We start from the raw sequence: 17,221 nt of genomic DNA on the forward strand, positions 1-17,221 counted from the left end.
AGCCTGTAACTAGTCCAATTTTGCTCCCCAAACACCATATCCTCATGTTTAGAGCAGAAAATAAGCAAAAAATCTCACAGAATAATAATCTGGTTGATGGTGTATTAGTGTTGTAAAACAGCAGATCTGCCACACAGATCTTTCCTGATGTTAGCAATTTTCGCTCCTGAATTCAGCTGGATAAAGAGTCATAATGGAACAGCTCTGAGTGCATTTCAGAATCCCAATCTTGTTGAAATTTACACAGCAGCGCACCAAAAGTGCGCTCCAGTGTGGGATGCTCCTGCTCTTGCCACAACCTCTCCAAATTTTAGATAGGAAAACTGCAACTGTTTCAATCCCAAAGGCAAACTCCAGCACTATTCCTGTCCAGGAGCACTGCAAAGGCATCTGTGCTGGCTGCTGCAGGATGTTACCTTTTCCAGCCTCAAGAAGAGAGATAAAAATAGGCAGTACATTTCTGCTGCTCCTAAAATGTGAGCTCTGATACATAATGGCTAAAGAATACCACGAGATGACAGTACCACTTTTGCCAATTTCAGAACTCTTTTGGCAGCAAACCTTTACATTCTAGAGACTAAGTGCATATAATACCCTATAAGAATCTGGCAATAATGCACCTTGCCCTGCTAGCACTTTAAAAATTCCCTGTAGAGTGCCTTTTTGTCCCCTCCCCGCAGTGTGAACCCAAAGTTTTACCTTTAGATAGAGACCAAGAGCAGCCATCCTTTCCCATATAGATCTGTGCCCAGGGCACGGAGCTTAAGCAAAGTCACAATAACCCAGATCCAACATCTTGCTCTTTTTAAAGGCAGCCAAACGCTACACCACAACATTTCAATGGGGCAGTGGGGCTAATCCAGCCAGTGGGAATGATGGTGTTAGATGTGGTTAAATCTGGCTGCTCAGTACTCGAGGCAGCGTTCCAGAGGGTGCAGGGGTTCAGGCTTGGGACTGCCGCTGCCTGGCAGCCCGGTTTGGTGGAAGGTGTTGAACTTCCCTGAACGTGTAGAACACCAATGTGCAGGGCAGAGCTCGGCACGGAGTTTGGGAAAGGGGCTGGCTGCTCCAGCCGGAGCGGGGGATCGATGCTGATGCCAGATCAGGATTTGCAGCACCGCTGCTCGGAGAGCCAGATTGTGCATGTGCGCGATGTGCGATGTGCGCGTCTGTGCGGCGTGTGCGGAGGATGTGTGCGGGCTGTGCGTGTGTCCCTGTGCGGTGTGCGTGAGTGTGCGGTGCGTGCTGCGCGGTGCCGGCTGGCTTTTGCCAAAGGAGCTGCTTGACTTGCTCTCTATTTTGAGGGCGCGGATTCAGGGACTCGGGGCCAAGAATTCTCCGGACCCAGGTAAATCCGCTCGTTACCTTATTCCCCTTCCCGGCTCCGAGTGCCCGCGCTGTCCTGCAGGTGCTGTCAGAGCGCTCCCGCGAAGAGCGGCCGAGCCGGGAGCGGAGCCGGCTGCGAGAGCCGCCAAGGGAAGGGGGGACGGCGGCTGGGACAGGGGGGCTGGGAAAAACGTGTCCCCCCCGCCCCCGGCTGACGTCAGCGCGGCTCCGCGCGGGGCACCCGGCAAAAGCGCCGCGCCCGCCGCGCCCCGCGCACTGCCCGCGCTCCCGCAGCGCCGCCGCTCTCGGCCCGCGCCCGGCCCAACTTCCCGCACAGCCGCGGCCGGGACGGGCCCGGCCGGGACGGGACGGGACGGCGGCGCCCCGCTGGGCTCCTGCTGAGGCGTGAGCGGGCGATGCCGCTCGCCGCCGGGCGCCTGGCTCCCGGGGCGCGGCGGCTCTCGGCGGCGGGCACGGCCCCCACTGCCCCCTCGGGCGCCCCGAGAGCAGGTACGGGCGCGGGGGCGGCGCGGGGAGCGCGGGCTGGGGGCGCCGCTGCGGCGGGGAGGGTGTGCTGTCAGTCCGTGTGTTCCCCGGGTTAAGACGCTGGCAGTCCGTGTGTTCCCCGGGTTAAGATCCTGTCAGTCCGTGTGTTCCCCGGGTTAAGACGCTGGCAGTCCATGTGTTCCCCGGGTTAAGATACTGGCAGTCCGTGTGAGCCCCGGGTTAAGACGCTGGCAGTCCGTGTGTTCCCCGGGTTAAGATGCTGGCAGTCCGTGTGTTCCCCGGGTTAAGACGCTGGCAGTCCGTGTGTTCCCCGGGTTAAGATGCTGGCAGGAGCCGGGCAGCCGGGCGCGCCGTGGCCGTGGGACGGGCAGCGGGGACGGGATCGGGATCGTGCTGCCGGCGGCCGCCGGGGCGGAGGCGGCGGCCGCGACGGGCGGGGGATCGGGCGGAGAGCCCAGCGCTAGGGACCCGGGTTTGGGGAGCTCCCCGACGGGGCTTCCCCCGCAGCGGCTCCGCTGGCGCTTTCCGAGAGGAAAAGAAGGGAGGAGGAGGGGGGGATTCCAGAGGAGTTGGGAAGTCGCTGCCTTGCAGCTCCCCTTCCCCCCCAGCCTTCCGACCTGCTTTCGCTCTCCCCGTGCAGCCCCTGCTCCCGGCAGTGTTCACTGGGGATTTCTTCTTTCTCTCCTTACCTGTCTCAAAAGGTTTGACTGTAGGTACCAAAGCGGGGATCGACGGCGCATAAAGATGCTGAAGGGTGCTTGGTTGCTCAGTTTGTTAACAGTGGCTGGGATCTCGTGGACAGAGAGTCGCAAACCTGCCAAAGACATTTGCAGCAAGAGCCGCTGCCCTTGCGAGGAGAAGGAGAACGTGCTGAACATTAATTGTGAAAACAAGGGATTTACAACCGTCAGCCTCCTCCTGCCGCCCCCGTCCAAGATCTACCAGCTGTTTCTCAATGGGAACGCACTGACCCGCCTGTTCCCCAATGAGTTCGTCAACTATTCCAACGCCGTGACCCTGCACCTGGGCAACAACGACATGCAGGAGATCCGCACGGGGGCCTTCAGCGGCCTCCGCACCCTCAAGAGGCTGCACCTCAACAACAACAAGCTGGAAGTGCTGAAGGAAGACACCTTCCTGGGCTTGGAGAGTCTGGAGTACCTGCAGGCTGATTACAATTACATCAGTGCCATTGAAGCGGGGGCATTCAGCAAGCTGAACAAGCTCAAGGTGCTGATCCTCAATGACAACCTCCTGCTGTCCCTGCCCAGCAATGTCTTCCGCTTTGTGCTCCTCACTCACCTCGACCTGCGGGGCAACCGGCTGAAGATGATGCCTTTTGCTGGTGTGCTGGAGCACATTGGAGGCATCATGGAAATCCAGCTGGAGGAAAACCCTTGGAACTGCACCTGCGACTTGCTGCCACTCAAGGCCTGGCTAGACACCATCACCGTGTTTGTGGGCGAGATAGTCTGTGAAACCCCCTTCAGGCTTCATGGGAAAGATGTGACCCAGCTCACCAGGCAAGATCTCTGCCCTAGGAAAAGCTCCAGTGATTCAAACCAGAGGGAAAAACACCCTGTCCTCTCAGACCCACACATCTCAAGGCTATCGCCCACAGCCAACTCTGCCATCAATCCCACCAGGGCCCCAAAAGCCAGCCGGCCACCCAAAACTAGGAACCGCCCCACCCCCCGTGTCTCTGTGTCAAAAGACAGGCAAATATTTGGACCTATCATGGTTTACCAGACAAAGTCTCCTGTGCCCATCACCTGCCCAGCTGGCTGCATCTGTACGTCCCAGAGCTCAGACAATGGCCTAAATGTTAACTGCCAAGAGAAGAAGATCAGTAACATCTCTGATCTGCACCCCAGGCCAACCAGTCCAAAGAAACTTTACTTAACCAGTAACTATCTGCAAGTCATTTATAGAACCGATCTCACAGAGTACAGCTCGCTGGATTTGCTGCATCTAGGAAATAACAGAATTGCAGTGATACAAGAAGGTGCCTTTACAAACCTCACAAGTTTACGCAGACTTTACCTTAATGGCAACTACCTTGAGGTTCTGTACCGATCCATGTTTGAAGGGCTGCACAGCCTGCAATATCTCTACCTAGAGTACAATGTCATCAAGGAGATCCTGCCACGCACATTTGATGCTCTGAGCAATCTTCATCTGTTGTTCCTCAATAACAACCTGCTCAGATCCTTGCCTGATAATGTCTTTGGAGGCACTTCCCTCACCAGGCTCAACCTTAGGAACAACCATTTCTCATACCTGCCTGTGAGAGGAGTCTTGGACCAGCTCTCGGCTCTGATTCAGATAGACCTCCAAGAGAACCCTTGGGACTGCACGTGTGACATCCTGGGGCTGAGGAACTGGATAGAGAAAGTCACTGACCAGAACAACCAGCAGTCGAATCCCCCTGTAGTTATCAATGAAGTAATCTGCGAGTCTCCCACCAAGCACTCTGGAGAGCATCTGAAATTCCTGAGCAAAGAAGCCATCTGCCCAGAGAACCCCAACTTGTCAGATTCTTCTCTCCTCTCCATGAACCAGAACACTGATACCCCCCATGTCGGTGCCTCCCCCAGCTCCTACCCAGAGTTACACACTGAAGTTCCACTGTCTGTCCTAATTTTAGGCTTGCTGGTTGTGTTTATCCTGTCAGTTTGTTTTGGGGCAGGTCTGTTTGTCTTTGTCCTTAAGCGCCGGAAGGGGGTGCAGAGCATGCCCACCAGTGCCAACAATGTAGATATAAGTTCATTTCAGCTCCAGTATGGGTCTTACAACACTGAGACCCACGATAAAACTGAAGGACATGTTTATAACTACATTCCCCCTCCTGTTGGACAGATGTGCCAAAACCCAATCTACATGCAAAAGGAAGGGGATCCAGTTGCCTATTACAGGAATCTCCATGAGTTTAGCTATAGCAGTCTTGACCACAAAAAAGAAGACCCCACCAGTCTTGCATTTACCATCAGTGCAGCTGAATTGCTGGAAAAGCAGTCCTCACCAAGGGAACCAGAGCTCCTGTATCAAAATATTGCAGAAAGGGTCAAGGAACTCCCCACCGGAGGATTAGTTCATTATAACTTTTGTACCTTACCCAAAAGGCAGTTTGCCCCTTCATATGAATCCAGACGCCAAAACCAGGACAGGATAAATAAAACTGTTTTATATGGAACTCCCAGGAAATATTTTGCAGAACAGTCTAAACCTGAGCATCCTTTACTCCAAGGAAAGCTACAAACAGAACCAGACTACCTCGAAGTTCTGGAAAAACAAACTGCAATCAGTCAGCTGTGAGGGGGGAGGTGGGAGACAAAAGAAATTTTTTTAAATGAGCTCAGCATCATATTTCTTTGAGTCTGAACTCAGTACTGATGTCATCTGTCGCATTCCCAACATTTCCACTTTTTTAAAATTAGAGAAGGAATGAGAGAGAAAAGGAACCCTTGCAGCATAGCAGGGATGTGGTGTTGCTTTTACGACGTTCCCTTTAAGTTATTTCTATATCTCTCTCCTTTTGACCCTTCTCTAGGAACTGTCATTGCAAATGCAAATGTATCTTTCTGAAATAGATCTTGCATAATTTTTTTTGATTTTGAAGGAAATGAGGAAGGGGTCTTTGGGATTTCTGTTTTTTTTTTCTTTTCATTTCAAAATGGAAACTTAATGTATTATGTAGAAGATCTCCAAAGATCTTTTTTTCCTGGACTATGACTTTCTTTTGTAAATAATAATATACAGTACTGCTGTTTCAATTACCAACTATAGCCACTGGGCGTCACTTTTTTGTGTTAAAGTGCCTTTGCACTTTAAGTACATTATTACTTAATTGTTGCTCTTAGCTTTGATAAATTGAACCTATTTTAATGTGTTGTATTTTTGAAATTAAAAAAAAAAACTGTAAAATAGATCTATATGTCAGCTGCATTAAATCAGAAGGTTTGATTTATAGGAAAGCTGCCCTTCTTTAAATGACTCTAGTTCTAGGACCTTACAGACTCAAATGTAAATTGTTGGGGTGTTTTTTCCCTCTAGGTTTGTTTAGAGTGACTCACAGAAATCAACTGAGAGGATTTAGCAATGGACTAGAGGTTATCAAATGCCTCAGCCGGGAATAACAGCTCATTAATAAAAGATGTTTAACACAATGTCATAGTGAACTGAACAATTAATGTCCTTCTTAATACATTGCATTGCAGCTCTAACACAGTAATGTTCAATGGCTTAAGATTATTTTCATACTTAACAGAACATTACTCATAATATTTTATGCATTGGATTAGGTATTTTTATACATTTTGGGACAGAGTTTATATTTGTAACTTTTTGGACTGAAATTAACATGTCCTCTTCTTGCCAGATACATATTTTTTTCATAAGCAGGGACACCAGCAGGGGTCATCCCACACCTCATTAAATTTATTAACATACAGGCAAATGAACCAATGCCAAAGGTAAAATTTGAACCCAGGACTCCAGAGTCCTCCAACTGAAATCAGTATGTGCATCCCACTAACTTTTGGTAGTCTGAATTCTGTCATTGTCTGTGCTTTTTGTCTCTAAAGCTGAAGTAATACCACAATAATTCTAATCTGTTAGAGAAAAACACCTTTAAGTTCACTGTCTTAAATTTTATAAAATGTTTTAAGTTAACAATTCCATTCTCAGCACTGGTTTTCTTTAGCCCATCAGTGAACAAATGCAATGAGTCTTCTCCTTTCCCATTAACTCAGGCCTGTTTTGCTTCAAGCTTTATGTTATCACCTTCAATTTTCTTTTCCTTCATGGAGAATATTGAAACCATTTTTATTAACAAGTATACAGTCAAACTTTATTAAACCTTATTAGCTTCTAAATAATTTTTAGATGCAAACATTATTGTGCAATTTAAACAAACAGCCCTTATTTACAACAAAAACAGTTTTGTTTTGTCTGTTCTAAATCCTTATGCAACTGGGATGGTGATCTGCATATAAAGTAGGCCAGGCTTTTCAATTCCTTATTAAAGCAATTGATGGGGTCTGAAAGAAGCACAGTGTTTCCTTTTCATAAATAGGTTACTGCACATAATAATCCTTTATTATCATGCAGAGATTGAAGTGGCCTCTGCTGACTGATTTTTAGAGCTTTGCTATAGTTAATAATACAGTATCTACAACTTGGAGAAATTGTCAGCAATAGCATTTAAGCTATAAATAACTACAATCAATGTTATTCTAATCAGGACTTTGCCAAAAGGAAGTTGTTTTATATTTAAGAGCTAAAGAGGCTTTGCATGTGTATTGCCAGATATCTGAGTCACTTACTAAAATGCCTTCTAATGATTTATGTGACATCTGGGTACATTAATATGCTAACGTGTCAATTCTTTATGTTTAGAATCCATAGCATCTATGGCTGTCCATTAGATCAGGTTTAAAATTGAAGTGCTACAATGAACTACTGAAGAATCAGTCTTCAAAATGGTCTCACATCAAGAGGGAGGTGAAATGGTATCACTTTAGTTGAACTTGGAACATTTGACTGGAATTGCATCCATCTTTGAGCAAGGTACTTGCTTGAAAGCTTCCAGTACTGACTGTCTTATTATGGCTCCTTCCCCTGGGTAATTAAAAGCATTTATTACTGAAACACTGAGAAAAGTATAAGTATTATTTTAAAGTTATTAACTCTTTCCAGGTACAAATTTAGTATTGCCTGCAGAACAAGTACCATGTTACATCTGGCAGCAGCTAGGATATTGTTATTAATTATTCTACAGTGAGCAAGAACCAATTACAAAGGTTTATTCCCTCAGAAAAAAAAGGTAATTTTTTCAACAGAAGTGTTTTCAGTGTTCTAGTGCTGGCAAACAACAAAGATAGGGAATTGATTGTTTTAGTAACATTATATTGTTTGGGTTTCGTTTTTTAGTCTCAGTACTTTGATGTTTGCTTTGGTGGCACAGCCATACTTTACAGAGCTTGCTGTTGCTTTACGTTTCCTTAGGTTTCCTAGTGGAATTTATTTAATGACTAGATTTTATTTTGCATCACCAGTACCAGCTAAAAAATTATTATTGCTGTAGATCTTTTAGGTTTGTTTTTATACCCTTCAGCTGACATCTTTTAGGCAATTCTTTTCATAGAGTGTCTAGGTGAAAGAGAAGATTTTTTTCAGTTACACTTAAAGAGATTTGTTTAACAGGGAAAGTGTGTCGGCAGCTGCTGGATAGAAGGTCTCCACATTTCTTCAGCTGTGCTGCCCTGGAAGCTGCTGCTTGTTAGGGGAGAGCTGCTTGCCTGAGTCCTGGCTTGATAATGAGTCTGAAAAAAATTTCTTTCACAGTTTGAAAAGTTGAACTGTGAAAATTATGTAACCAGGTTAGCAAAGTTGTTTTTATTCCCTCGGGAAAATGGGGTGCAAATAGTTTTCTTTCTTTCTTCATAAGTTTTCTGTTGTGAAAGTGAACTTAATGACCTTTACAGAAACAGTAACAGTGCAGACTGAAGCACTGTTCAAACTGTGCAATTATATTTAGTGAAAATGAGGAGTTCTACACTTCCAAAGCATGAATACTTTTTTTTTTTTTGGGGGGGGGGATGTTTCTGGGTAAGTATTAGATAAAGTTTATCTAAAGTTTATCTTTATTAGATAAAGTTTATTTCCCTTTTTCTCCCCAGTGACAAAAAAAATATCACTTTTTGGAAAAAGTGTTCTTTGTGTCCTCAAGCCTGCTGCAGAGCCACTCTGCATGCCCAGTGGTGCTCCTCCTTTCTGCAGTCTCTGTCTTCCCTCAGATTTCACCTTTTTGGGCTCCAGCATTATCAGCTCCTACCCCACCACTATTATCTGCTTCCAAAGCCCTCATCATGCCTCAGTCTTTCCACTTGCCTCTATCAGTCCCTATAGGCTGTCCATTCCTTCCCGAGCAAGCTCTGCAGGACCTGTCCCAGCTCTGAAGGGAGCTGCTGTCCCTGCTCCCCCTGAGCTCAGTCCTCACCTCCTGCCCTGTCATTGCTGAGTCAAATGAGACACCTGGTCACATCACAGTGTTTTTCCTGGGAGCTGTGCTGGAGGAAAGTCTGCTTAGCTGTTCCCTCTACCCCTCACTGAACAGAGAAGAGAAGCCTAAAATCACAGAGGGTTTCAGTTTCCACGCAGGATTCCCCGTGTGCCAGCCTGGAACAGGTGCCATAACCTGTGTCTAAGCAAGAGCAAATGGATGAGCTTGCTGAGACCATTGCCATTACATCACTTTTTGCTGTCATTTTGGTGAGCTGTCTTCAGCGTGAGTTAATCTTGCCAAAATTAGCTACTAAAATTTTAAACTCAAACTGGTTGTGTGGTGTCTCTAGAGTGTGTGGTGGTCTCTGGTTGTGTGGTGTCTCTAAAGATACCAGGCCATTCAAAGGGGATTTTATTCCTGCTCACAACGCAAGGTGTGAATTGGGCTACAGAAATGCCTGCTTTCTTCCAGGAAGTGTAGAGAGGATAGATAATGAGTGCTGATAACAGCTAATTCCCACACGGAAAATGGTCAGGCTGGGCTGACTGCAGCTAGCACACCCACATACAACATCCATGCTCTGCTGAGTATCTGCCCTTCTCTACTCCAAGACATTTTTTTCCTGTCCATGAGAAAAGCATTCCCTGTGGAGTTTAAACACTGCTTTGGTCAAATGCACTGACTTTTTATAACACCACCTTGTGCTATACAGTAGGGATTAGTTTGTTTCTTTTTTTTTTTTTTCTTCCCACCACCACTTGAATTTGTAAAATAAAAGTCGCACTTATTAAAAGTTTGAAGGTGTAATTAGTAATGTCAAAATAAGGATACCAACAAGTTAAATTGCCATAAAAAGTCTTATAGAATACTGAGCTTGTATAGGAATACAATAATTTTAAACTGCGCATGAGTGAAATGAGACACTGGAAATGTTAATGAAGCTTCTTAGGTTCTTACAGGCTAATCACTGATACAGTTTGTGATTTTTCATATTACTGTTTTTGCAGACAATAAACGTCATTTAACAGAGAAGAAGAAAAAAAAAAAAACTATTTCCCAAAGACCTCCCCTAACTGTAGAACTTCAAAATAACATAAATTAACTTATGCAGATGATGTGACACTTCTTGTGCATTTCCCATCACTTTTTCTAAGCGTTCCAAAGAAGTACAAAAGTTATTCTTTTCTAAGAGGATCATTAAGTCTGTTTGGATTATTGATCTCATAGCTTTTCTGGGCACAAGGCCAATCATTTTGACTAAGGTTTTTAATCCTAGCTAATGAGGGAGGTGGATTAAGGAGAAGGTTTTTGTTGTTGTTCTTTTGTTCTTGAAGGATTGGTTGGATTTTTTGAACCAGTAGATTGACATGTTTATGAATACAGATGAATAGATCGTTTTGAATGAAAGAAATGTTGGAGTGGCAGTCAGAGATGCAGTCATTCTCAAGACCAAATAGGCTCAAGAGTATGAGTGAAGTTTGAAAAACAGAACATCATAAAAGTGGCTTTCTTCCTGAGATCGTAAACACAGAGGACACCGCTGTGAATACAGCAGCAGATCCTGGTACATGCTGTTAACCATTTGGAGGGATGAAATCAGAGGCCAGATGCACCTCCATTATCCTTGAGGAGAGACTGAAGGGTTCAGGATTTGTTCTCATCCCTGGCTGTTACCCTGTGTGCACCCACCTATATTAGCACTGCTTCTGCATTACTTTGAGAAAGTAAACAAGGTGAAGTTTGGAGGGGCAGAGCTATTTGCAGTATTTCTGAATGGTTCTTATTTCTGGCCTTTAAAATGAAATTAATTAACCATTGGTGCATTTAATGCCATAGACTTTTAAATTCTGAAGTCCTTTGTAAACTAAGTTCTCAGCAAACTTTTCAGATCAGTGAATGTAGCTGCTTACAAAACATTGTGGCTGATCTTAAGAAGGAAGCAGTCAAGGTACTGTAAATACATATTAGCAGTATAACAAATTACATCAGCATTACAAAGTTATGCAATATAATAATGTCAGGATTCTTTGTGGTGACAGAGCAAGTGTAGATTTGTGTCTTGAAAACACAGGTTGTGTCTTCTTGCCCTGCTTGTGCATTGTTCTCCACAGCCAGAACTGTTAATCACTGGTTGTCTTGAGAGAAGGAGGCAGAACAGCCTTTTTAAAAATGAACTCTGCATTGGAAAAAGCACAGCTAATGTATATAGACCTGTTGCAGTTATCTCTTCTTGAGATAAGACATATTTCCATACAAAAGCCTGGAAAAAAATCCCCTTGAGATTGCTGATAATGTGACAGAGTCTATTTTAGAACATCTTGATTTTAGTTCTGAAAGCCTCTCATCTGAGAGTTGGAGTTAAGGCATTTTTTTGCCATGCTATGAAGTTTTGTCCTTTTCCCCAGGGATTTGTTACAGATTTGATGCATGCCAGCATCTTAGCCAGAGAGCTGAAATGAACACAAATTTTTTTGGAGAACTGTGAAAATGTAATGACTACATAAATTTTCTTCTAATAACAGAAGAACATACAACATGATGAGGAAGCAAAGCTGTCACAGAGGCTTTTAAAGATTCCAGGGTGCAGTCAAATCTGAGGAATTTAGGTGTAGCTGCAGAGTACCTTTGTTTTACACCTGAGTGCCTTCTGTGGGATGCCCTGGGATTGGCAGAGTGACAGGAATCTCACTAAATAAGAACAATCCCATTGAGCTGCCCAGCTGTGAGTGGCAGAGGGGAGAGAAAAATGCCTATGTCCTTCTTGCCATCGCTTAAAATGCCATTTGGGAGTTTTCCAGACTCAATACTCATTCCCATAAATCTGAAGTCAGCACACTCCAAGTTTGTGCTGCAAGATGAGATTTTCAGTAATGTTTGAGTGATGCAACCTTTTGGCTATCACATCTCTTACTCCTGGTGAGGTTTTGCTTAGAACCTTTGGTTTATTCTAGCTCTTCTAAATTTTAATTCTTAATTATTCCTGACTGTGTTCTTTCTACGGAAGTCAAATAGAATCAGCAAAATATTTGGTTTTTCTTTATCTTATTCACAAGTAGCCAAGCTCCTCACGTATCAGGCAGCTGAGACTTGAACAAGTCAAAAGTTTCAGAAGCTCAGTGATCCAATCAATTGAGCAAAGCTTTAGCCAAAGTCTTACTGCTCCCATCACATCTGCTGTGTTCTGCTAAGCTGCCGATTTTATTCAGATGAATTCCAATTTAAAACACATACATGCTAATAAGTATCTGTGTAAAACCTTATAATATTCAGCTTATAATAAAGAGAGGGAGTTAGAGGTTGGGAAAAGCCTTTCAAAATTCTGGGGTTTTTTCCTGAAGGTTTCAGAGGGATTTATGATTACTAGGGAATCAAAAGGAATTCTAACAACAGTGTTGTGTAGGGGGGGTTTTTTTTGTGCTTTTTGTGTAAGATAGTGGAGGTGGGGGAATGAGGAAAAAAAAGGTAGATTATAGTTGTCTTAACTGTCAAGATGTTAACAGGAGACTACCAGAAAACTAAGGAGTTCAGAGTTTATGACTCAAAGAGCTTACAAAAATGCCTACTTTTCTGTGGAACATCTAAAGGGAAATGGTTCACAGGCTGCTTTCCTGAGGGCTGAGGGAGCTGGACAGGCTCCCTTGGAGAGCTGAGAAATCCCAGCCTTAAAGTTAGAGCAGATTTACTGTCATTCAGATATAAGCATGGCTTATGTGAAGAGATAATGGAAGTGGGGAAAATGCTTCATGCTGCAGTTCACTCCTTAATTAGTGGTATGGTTTGTAGCCTGTATTTTCTGTAACCATATTTACCATCACATCCAACTCATAAGCTACTTACCAGAGCTGAGTAGATAATTCTTATATTTATTGATGTGGCCTTCCTTTCCGTAATGCAATGTTTACAAATTTGTTTGATGGTGGTTTAAGTTTGCCATGGCTTCTTTTTGCTCTCCAAATAATGCTTGGGGATAATTCCTAACAGTAGAGTCCTAATGGATATTTCGTAGTGAAAGCCTAAAACTGAGCTACCAAGGACTTTGTTTATGTTATCTGTTTTTTGTTTTGTTTTATTTTGTTTTGTAGGTATTGAAGCAGTGGCCCTTGTTAAAAGCTCATGTGCTGGGAACTGAAAATAATGTTGTCTTTTCAGTTCTACCAGTGACCTTGCACAAGGCATACCTGTGTCCCCATGCTTTAATTTCTGCATCATTAAATAAGGAGGATGATACTTTCTGCCTTAGTCTAGTGGGATTTACTGATGAGAAATGCTAAGTATAATTGTTTTTCAAAGCCTTGATAGCTTCATCCAAATGCAGTAACAGTGTACAGCTTTTTTTCCTCGGCATATGTTTTTCTGATCTAAGAATGTGGTGTAGACATTTCAGATTTTGTTTTGTTTTCTGTCTTTGGAGTTAAAAACAGACCATGAAGATTACCTTGTACAGGGAAAAGATACTGTCTCCTTGTAAAATAATATGAGATATATGGAATAAAATGGGTAGGCAAAAGCTACAGTTTGTTTTTAAACCTTTGAAAACACATAGCACCCCATCTCCTCAGTTTTCTCTCTCTGGCTGAGTTGAATCAACTTGCCTGTTTCTGCCCTATAGAATCCCTTCAAAAATAGTTCTCAGCATACCAGTCATTTTTTTATTCACCTTTTTCTGTGTGAAGTCAGTTGGGCTATTGCTGACAGTTTTTATGCTGGCAAGCGAGCCAAGAGAGGCTCTGGGTGGCAGACAGCTGCTGAAATAAGAGCCTGGCACTCTGGGGAAAGAAAGAAATTCATTCAACTTTCCTTGTCAGCCTCTTCCCTTCCTCTTTAACTTCTTTCTTTCTTTCGACTCTATAGTTGCCATAATAATTCTCTTGTCCATTGAATGCAGACTGTGGGCATATTTTTCCATATATAGCCCAACCAGATACTGTAAAATCCAGCCATGTGTAGGAAAGCCCAGCATTTTCCACAGCCAATCTTCCATGGCATGATGCTTCCATAAAAGAGAGTTGATTTCTAAGTGTAGGACTAAAGAATCTGTGGCACCACATCCATTCAACACAACAGAGATCATAACTATACCTCAGCTTTTAAATTTGCTTTTGATTAACCTACTAAAATTCATTCACTGGCTAGGCCTTTTGTTCTGCCTTATGTCTGGATACTATGCCCATTTAAATTTTGAGAGTGCTAAGATTGATGCTCTCCTTTTCTTGCTGATCCATAAAGTGGGATGTGAACAATGTTCACATCAACATCAACATAGGTTTTCCTGGTTTCTACTCTGCAAATGACTTGGGGTTTTTTGTCTGGATGGGGCAAGTGCTCTGATCCTATGCAAGTGCTGATCCAAGTGCTCTCATCCAATTTCATACTTTCACACTTCTAGATTATTGGCAATTGTTTAGAGGCTATTTATGTAGAACATAAGATACTTGGTACACCCACATTATTTCTGGCTGTGCAAGGTAAACCATCTGTCCTGGACCATCAGAAATACATCTAAAGAGGTAATTCAAAGTAGTGCTTAAAAATACTTGGTTTTCTTAAATTCTGAGAGAAATCTGAATCAAGGAAAGTAAATATTCAGTGCTCCTTTTAACATGTTCATCTTCAGCACTTTAGGGGATTATTTTTCTCTCCTTAGAAAACAGAGTTTATTATTTAAGGAAGGCTATCCAGACCCTCACCTGCTATAAACAGTGTTTGCTTCCATAAACATCACAGAACTGGTTTACAGTAGCTGAGGATCAGCTGTTTTGTTTTGTTAACCCCTTCACTTGAGCAATCAGCATTTATTCCAATAATGGATCAGTGCTGTCAGTGCACTATGTTGTTCTCTTTGATTCCACTGCTGTAGAACCAGTACAGTTTGCCACTGCCTTGGAATTTTTAGTCACATTTGAAAAGAAAGAGATCTTTGAAAGTTCAGCACCTAGTTCATTTTGGGATCTAAATGAATAATTTCTGTACTAAAACTCTTTGGTTCATATATTTATACACTTGGTGCTTCACAAACCCTTTTAATTTTCAGACCTTGAGAGTTAGTAATACAACACAGTGAGGCAGCCCGGCATATTTTGTGTTCTCTTTTGGGACTTTTCACTTATTCCTGAAGATCAAAGCTTTTTAGCAGCTCTTGCATCCCTATTCTGCCACCCTCAGAGTTTGGATGACTCTGTAGCCAATTGTAATTGCACTGTAACCGTAAATGTCCTTTCAAAGAAAACCAGCAGCAGAGTCCTGAGATGCACAAAGTCACATCTAGAAAGTCACATTTTCCCAAGGAAGGCCACAGCTGTTCTTTTTCTTTGTGAGCAATACATTGACTTAATCTAAAATACATTACCTTATTATCATGCAAATATTTATGCCACATTAGAATCAGACTGGCTTTCTTTGCCATAGATAAGCTTCCTGTGTTACTGCAGATAATGAAAATCCAATTTCTGAAAATGTTCTCTTATTGTTTCTTTTTTCCTTTGCTTTTTATTAGTGAAGAACTTGCAATTATTTGCTCTTATTCAGATGTTCCAGAGGAAGAATTGAAGTCATATTTCCCACACATTAAGATTCTGATAATTGAAATTCACTGCTTTCTCTTCTTTCTATTGCCTTTAAATAAAGGAATGTACTAGGGAAAAAGACTCAGCTCAGTCTGGAATGATACAAGTGCAAGTCAGGAATAACTGAAAACAGTTTTGATCACCCTTTGAAATCCTCGATTAAGCAATTTTGCTAACACTCAAAGAAATTCACTGGAACCTTTTGATTTATTGCACAATAGGTAGAAAGCTGCTTTTCTTCTTCTTCTGGCACTTACCCTGCCAATGGATATTTGTTCTGTAAGTAGCAATGACTTGAAAAGTCTGAAGTTGTCCACTTTTCTCCCTTTGACCAAAGCTCCCTTGGTAAACAGAGTGCCATGAGGAGAGCGGTGTTAATCCTCTAAGTTTAGCTTTGTGAAAAAGCCGCACTGAGAGCTGTTAAAGCTTTGAGGGAAATGAGCAAAACTTTGTAAGCCTTGCCAGTATCTTTCCAGAACACTTCCCATTATATGAGATTCCAATTTAATAATACCCTTAACAGCTTCTTCCATATTAATAAAATATGAGCATGGAAATAACAATGGCACATCCCCTTCACTGAAGGAACTCCACTTAGCAACATGGATTGTGATGTTGATTGCAATGCCAGCTCTCTGATCTGTTGAATTTTGCTTATTAACTGAATTAATTGAACTGATAAATTGAATTTTGCTGCCTCTGGGCTGAGTAGTCAGGCTGCGTAACTGCTAGGCTGCTTCTGCAAAGGGCAAGGAAGGGACAGAAGAGGAGCTGTGGGGACAGAGAAGGAACAGAAGGCAGACACAGAAGCAAAGTCTTGAAGAGGTGTTGAGGCCACAAAAATGAGACCTCTGCCCTCCTAGCAGTGTTCCCCACACTCACACATAGAGACAGGTTCCTCCAGCCTGGCATTCCATCTCACAGTAAGGTTTTGGTGGGCACAACCAAATTAGACACTGGGCGCCCAGCCTGTCTGCCTACCCAGGACCTGCTTGCAGGGCAGTTGGCCTGGGTTGATGTCTATCCATCCAAAGCTGTCTGCCCTCTCCTAAACTTGGCTAATATGGTGAGAAATCTAATGGTCTGGTAGAAATCCCATTCTAAGGGCTTGGGAATTGGATCTGGAAAGCTCTGTGCTTCAGATGACTGGGAAAGTGGGAAGGGAACAATCAGCTTTCCTCGAGAGAGTCCTGGGAGCCTGCCTGACACTCCTCATCTCATTGCACTCAATAAGATGTCACTATCGTTAAGGAAAAGATAAGTAAGATGTCTCAACAAGGGCACAGAGGAAGATAAATATTAAAATGGTTATATAAGAGGAAGTACTTGGTGTTGGAGGTCAAAGAGGGCTCCAGTGGTGAAGCTGCTGGAAGAGGGACTGACATTCCTGAGTACAGCTCTACGTGCTGCTGCTCTGTTTGTGACACCAACACTGCTGCTGCCAGAAAAGCACAGAGCAGAGGTCCCACAGTTTCCAAAGGTTGGGTTTATTACATCCTTACTCATCCTGAATTGAAATTCTCCAAGATTTTCAGAAATGGTGAAGCTCTACTGGGTGAACAAACGTTATGTAGTCCCCACAGTTCCATATTCCTAATACCATGTTATTAACTTTGAACTATTTCCCATGGCATGGAAAACATGGGGAACAATTGCTTAAAATATTTTAGCTCTACTCTGTTAACATTCCAGCACATGGTACTGTATTCCAATACATTTTGACTCCTCTGTAAGTAGCAATGTTCAGAAATCAATTTGCTTTTAAATGGGGGGTAGGTGTGAGTTTGGAGGGTTTAATAAAAGCATTACATTTCTAGAC

General features: G+C 43.3%; 1 protein-coding gene and 1 long non-coding RNA gene across 13 annotated transcripts in view; one reads left to right on the plus strand and one right to left on the minus strand.

The window, feature by feature from the left end:
* Positions 1 to 17,221, minus strand: part of LOC134425670 (uncharacterized) — a 96,873-nt gene that overhangs the window by 25,419 nt on the left and 54,233 nt on the right. For 9 of the 11 annotated variants that reach the window (XR_010029742.1, XR_010029740.1, XR_010029743.1 and 6 more), the window contains exon 1: positions 1,366 to 1,480. The exons of 1 other annotated variant lie outside the window; for it this stretch is intronic. This is a non-coding gene — a long non-coding RNA (uncharacterized LOC134425670). Of the gene's footprint in view, positions 1 to 1,365; positions 1,481 to 2,522; positions 2,580 to 17,221 lie in introns of those variants that run through there. One more of the 11 variants, XR_010029738.1, reaches the window with a different exon arrangement.
* On the plus strand, positions 1,243 to 7,179 carry SLITRK2 (SLIT and NTRK like family member 2). Of its 2 annotated transcripts, none has more exons than XM_063170489.1 (2): positions 1,243 to 1,348; positions 2,535 to 7,179. In XM_063170489.1, exon 2 carries the CDS (start codon positions 2,578 to 2,580, stop codon positions 5,146 to 5,148), a length of 2,571 nt encoding a protein of 856 aa, XP_063026559.1. In that variant the 5' UTR covers positions 1,243 to 1,348; positions 2,535 to 2,577; the 3' UTR covers positions 5,149 to 7,179. The 2 variants fall into 2 exon arrangements, with proteins under 2 accessions (XP_063026559.1, XP_063026558.1); XM_063170488.1 differs by lacking the exon at positions 1,243 to 1,348 and adding an exon at positions 1,756 to 1,836.

Source organism: Melospiza melodia, chromosome 16 (genome assembly GCF_035770615.1).
Source record: "Melospiza melodia melodia isolate bMelMel2 chromosome 16, bMelMel2.pri, whole genome shotgun sequence".
NCBI lineage: Eukaryota > Metazoa > Chordata > Aves > Passeriformes > Passerellidae > Melospiza > Melospiza melodia.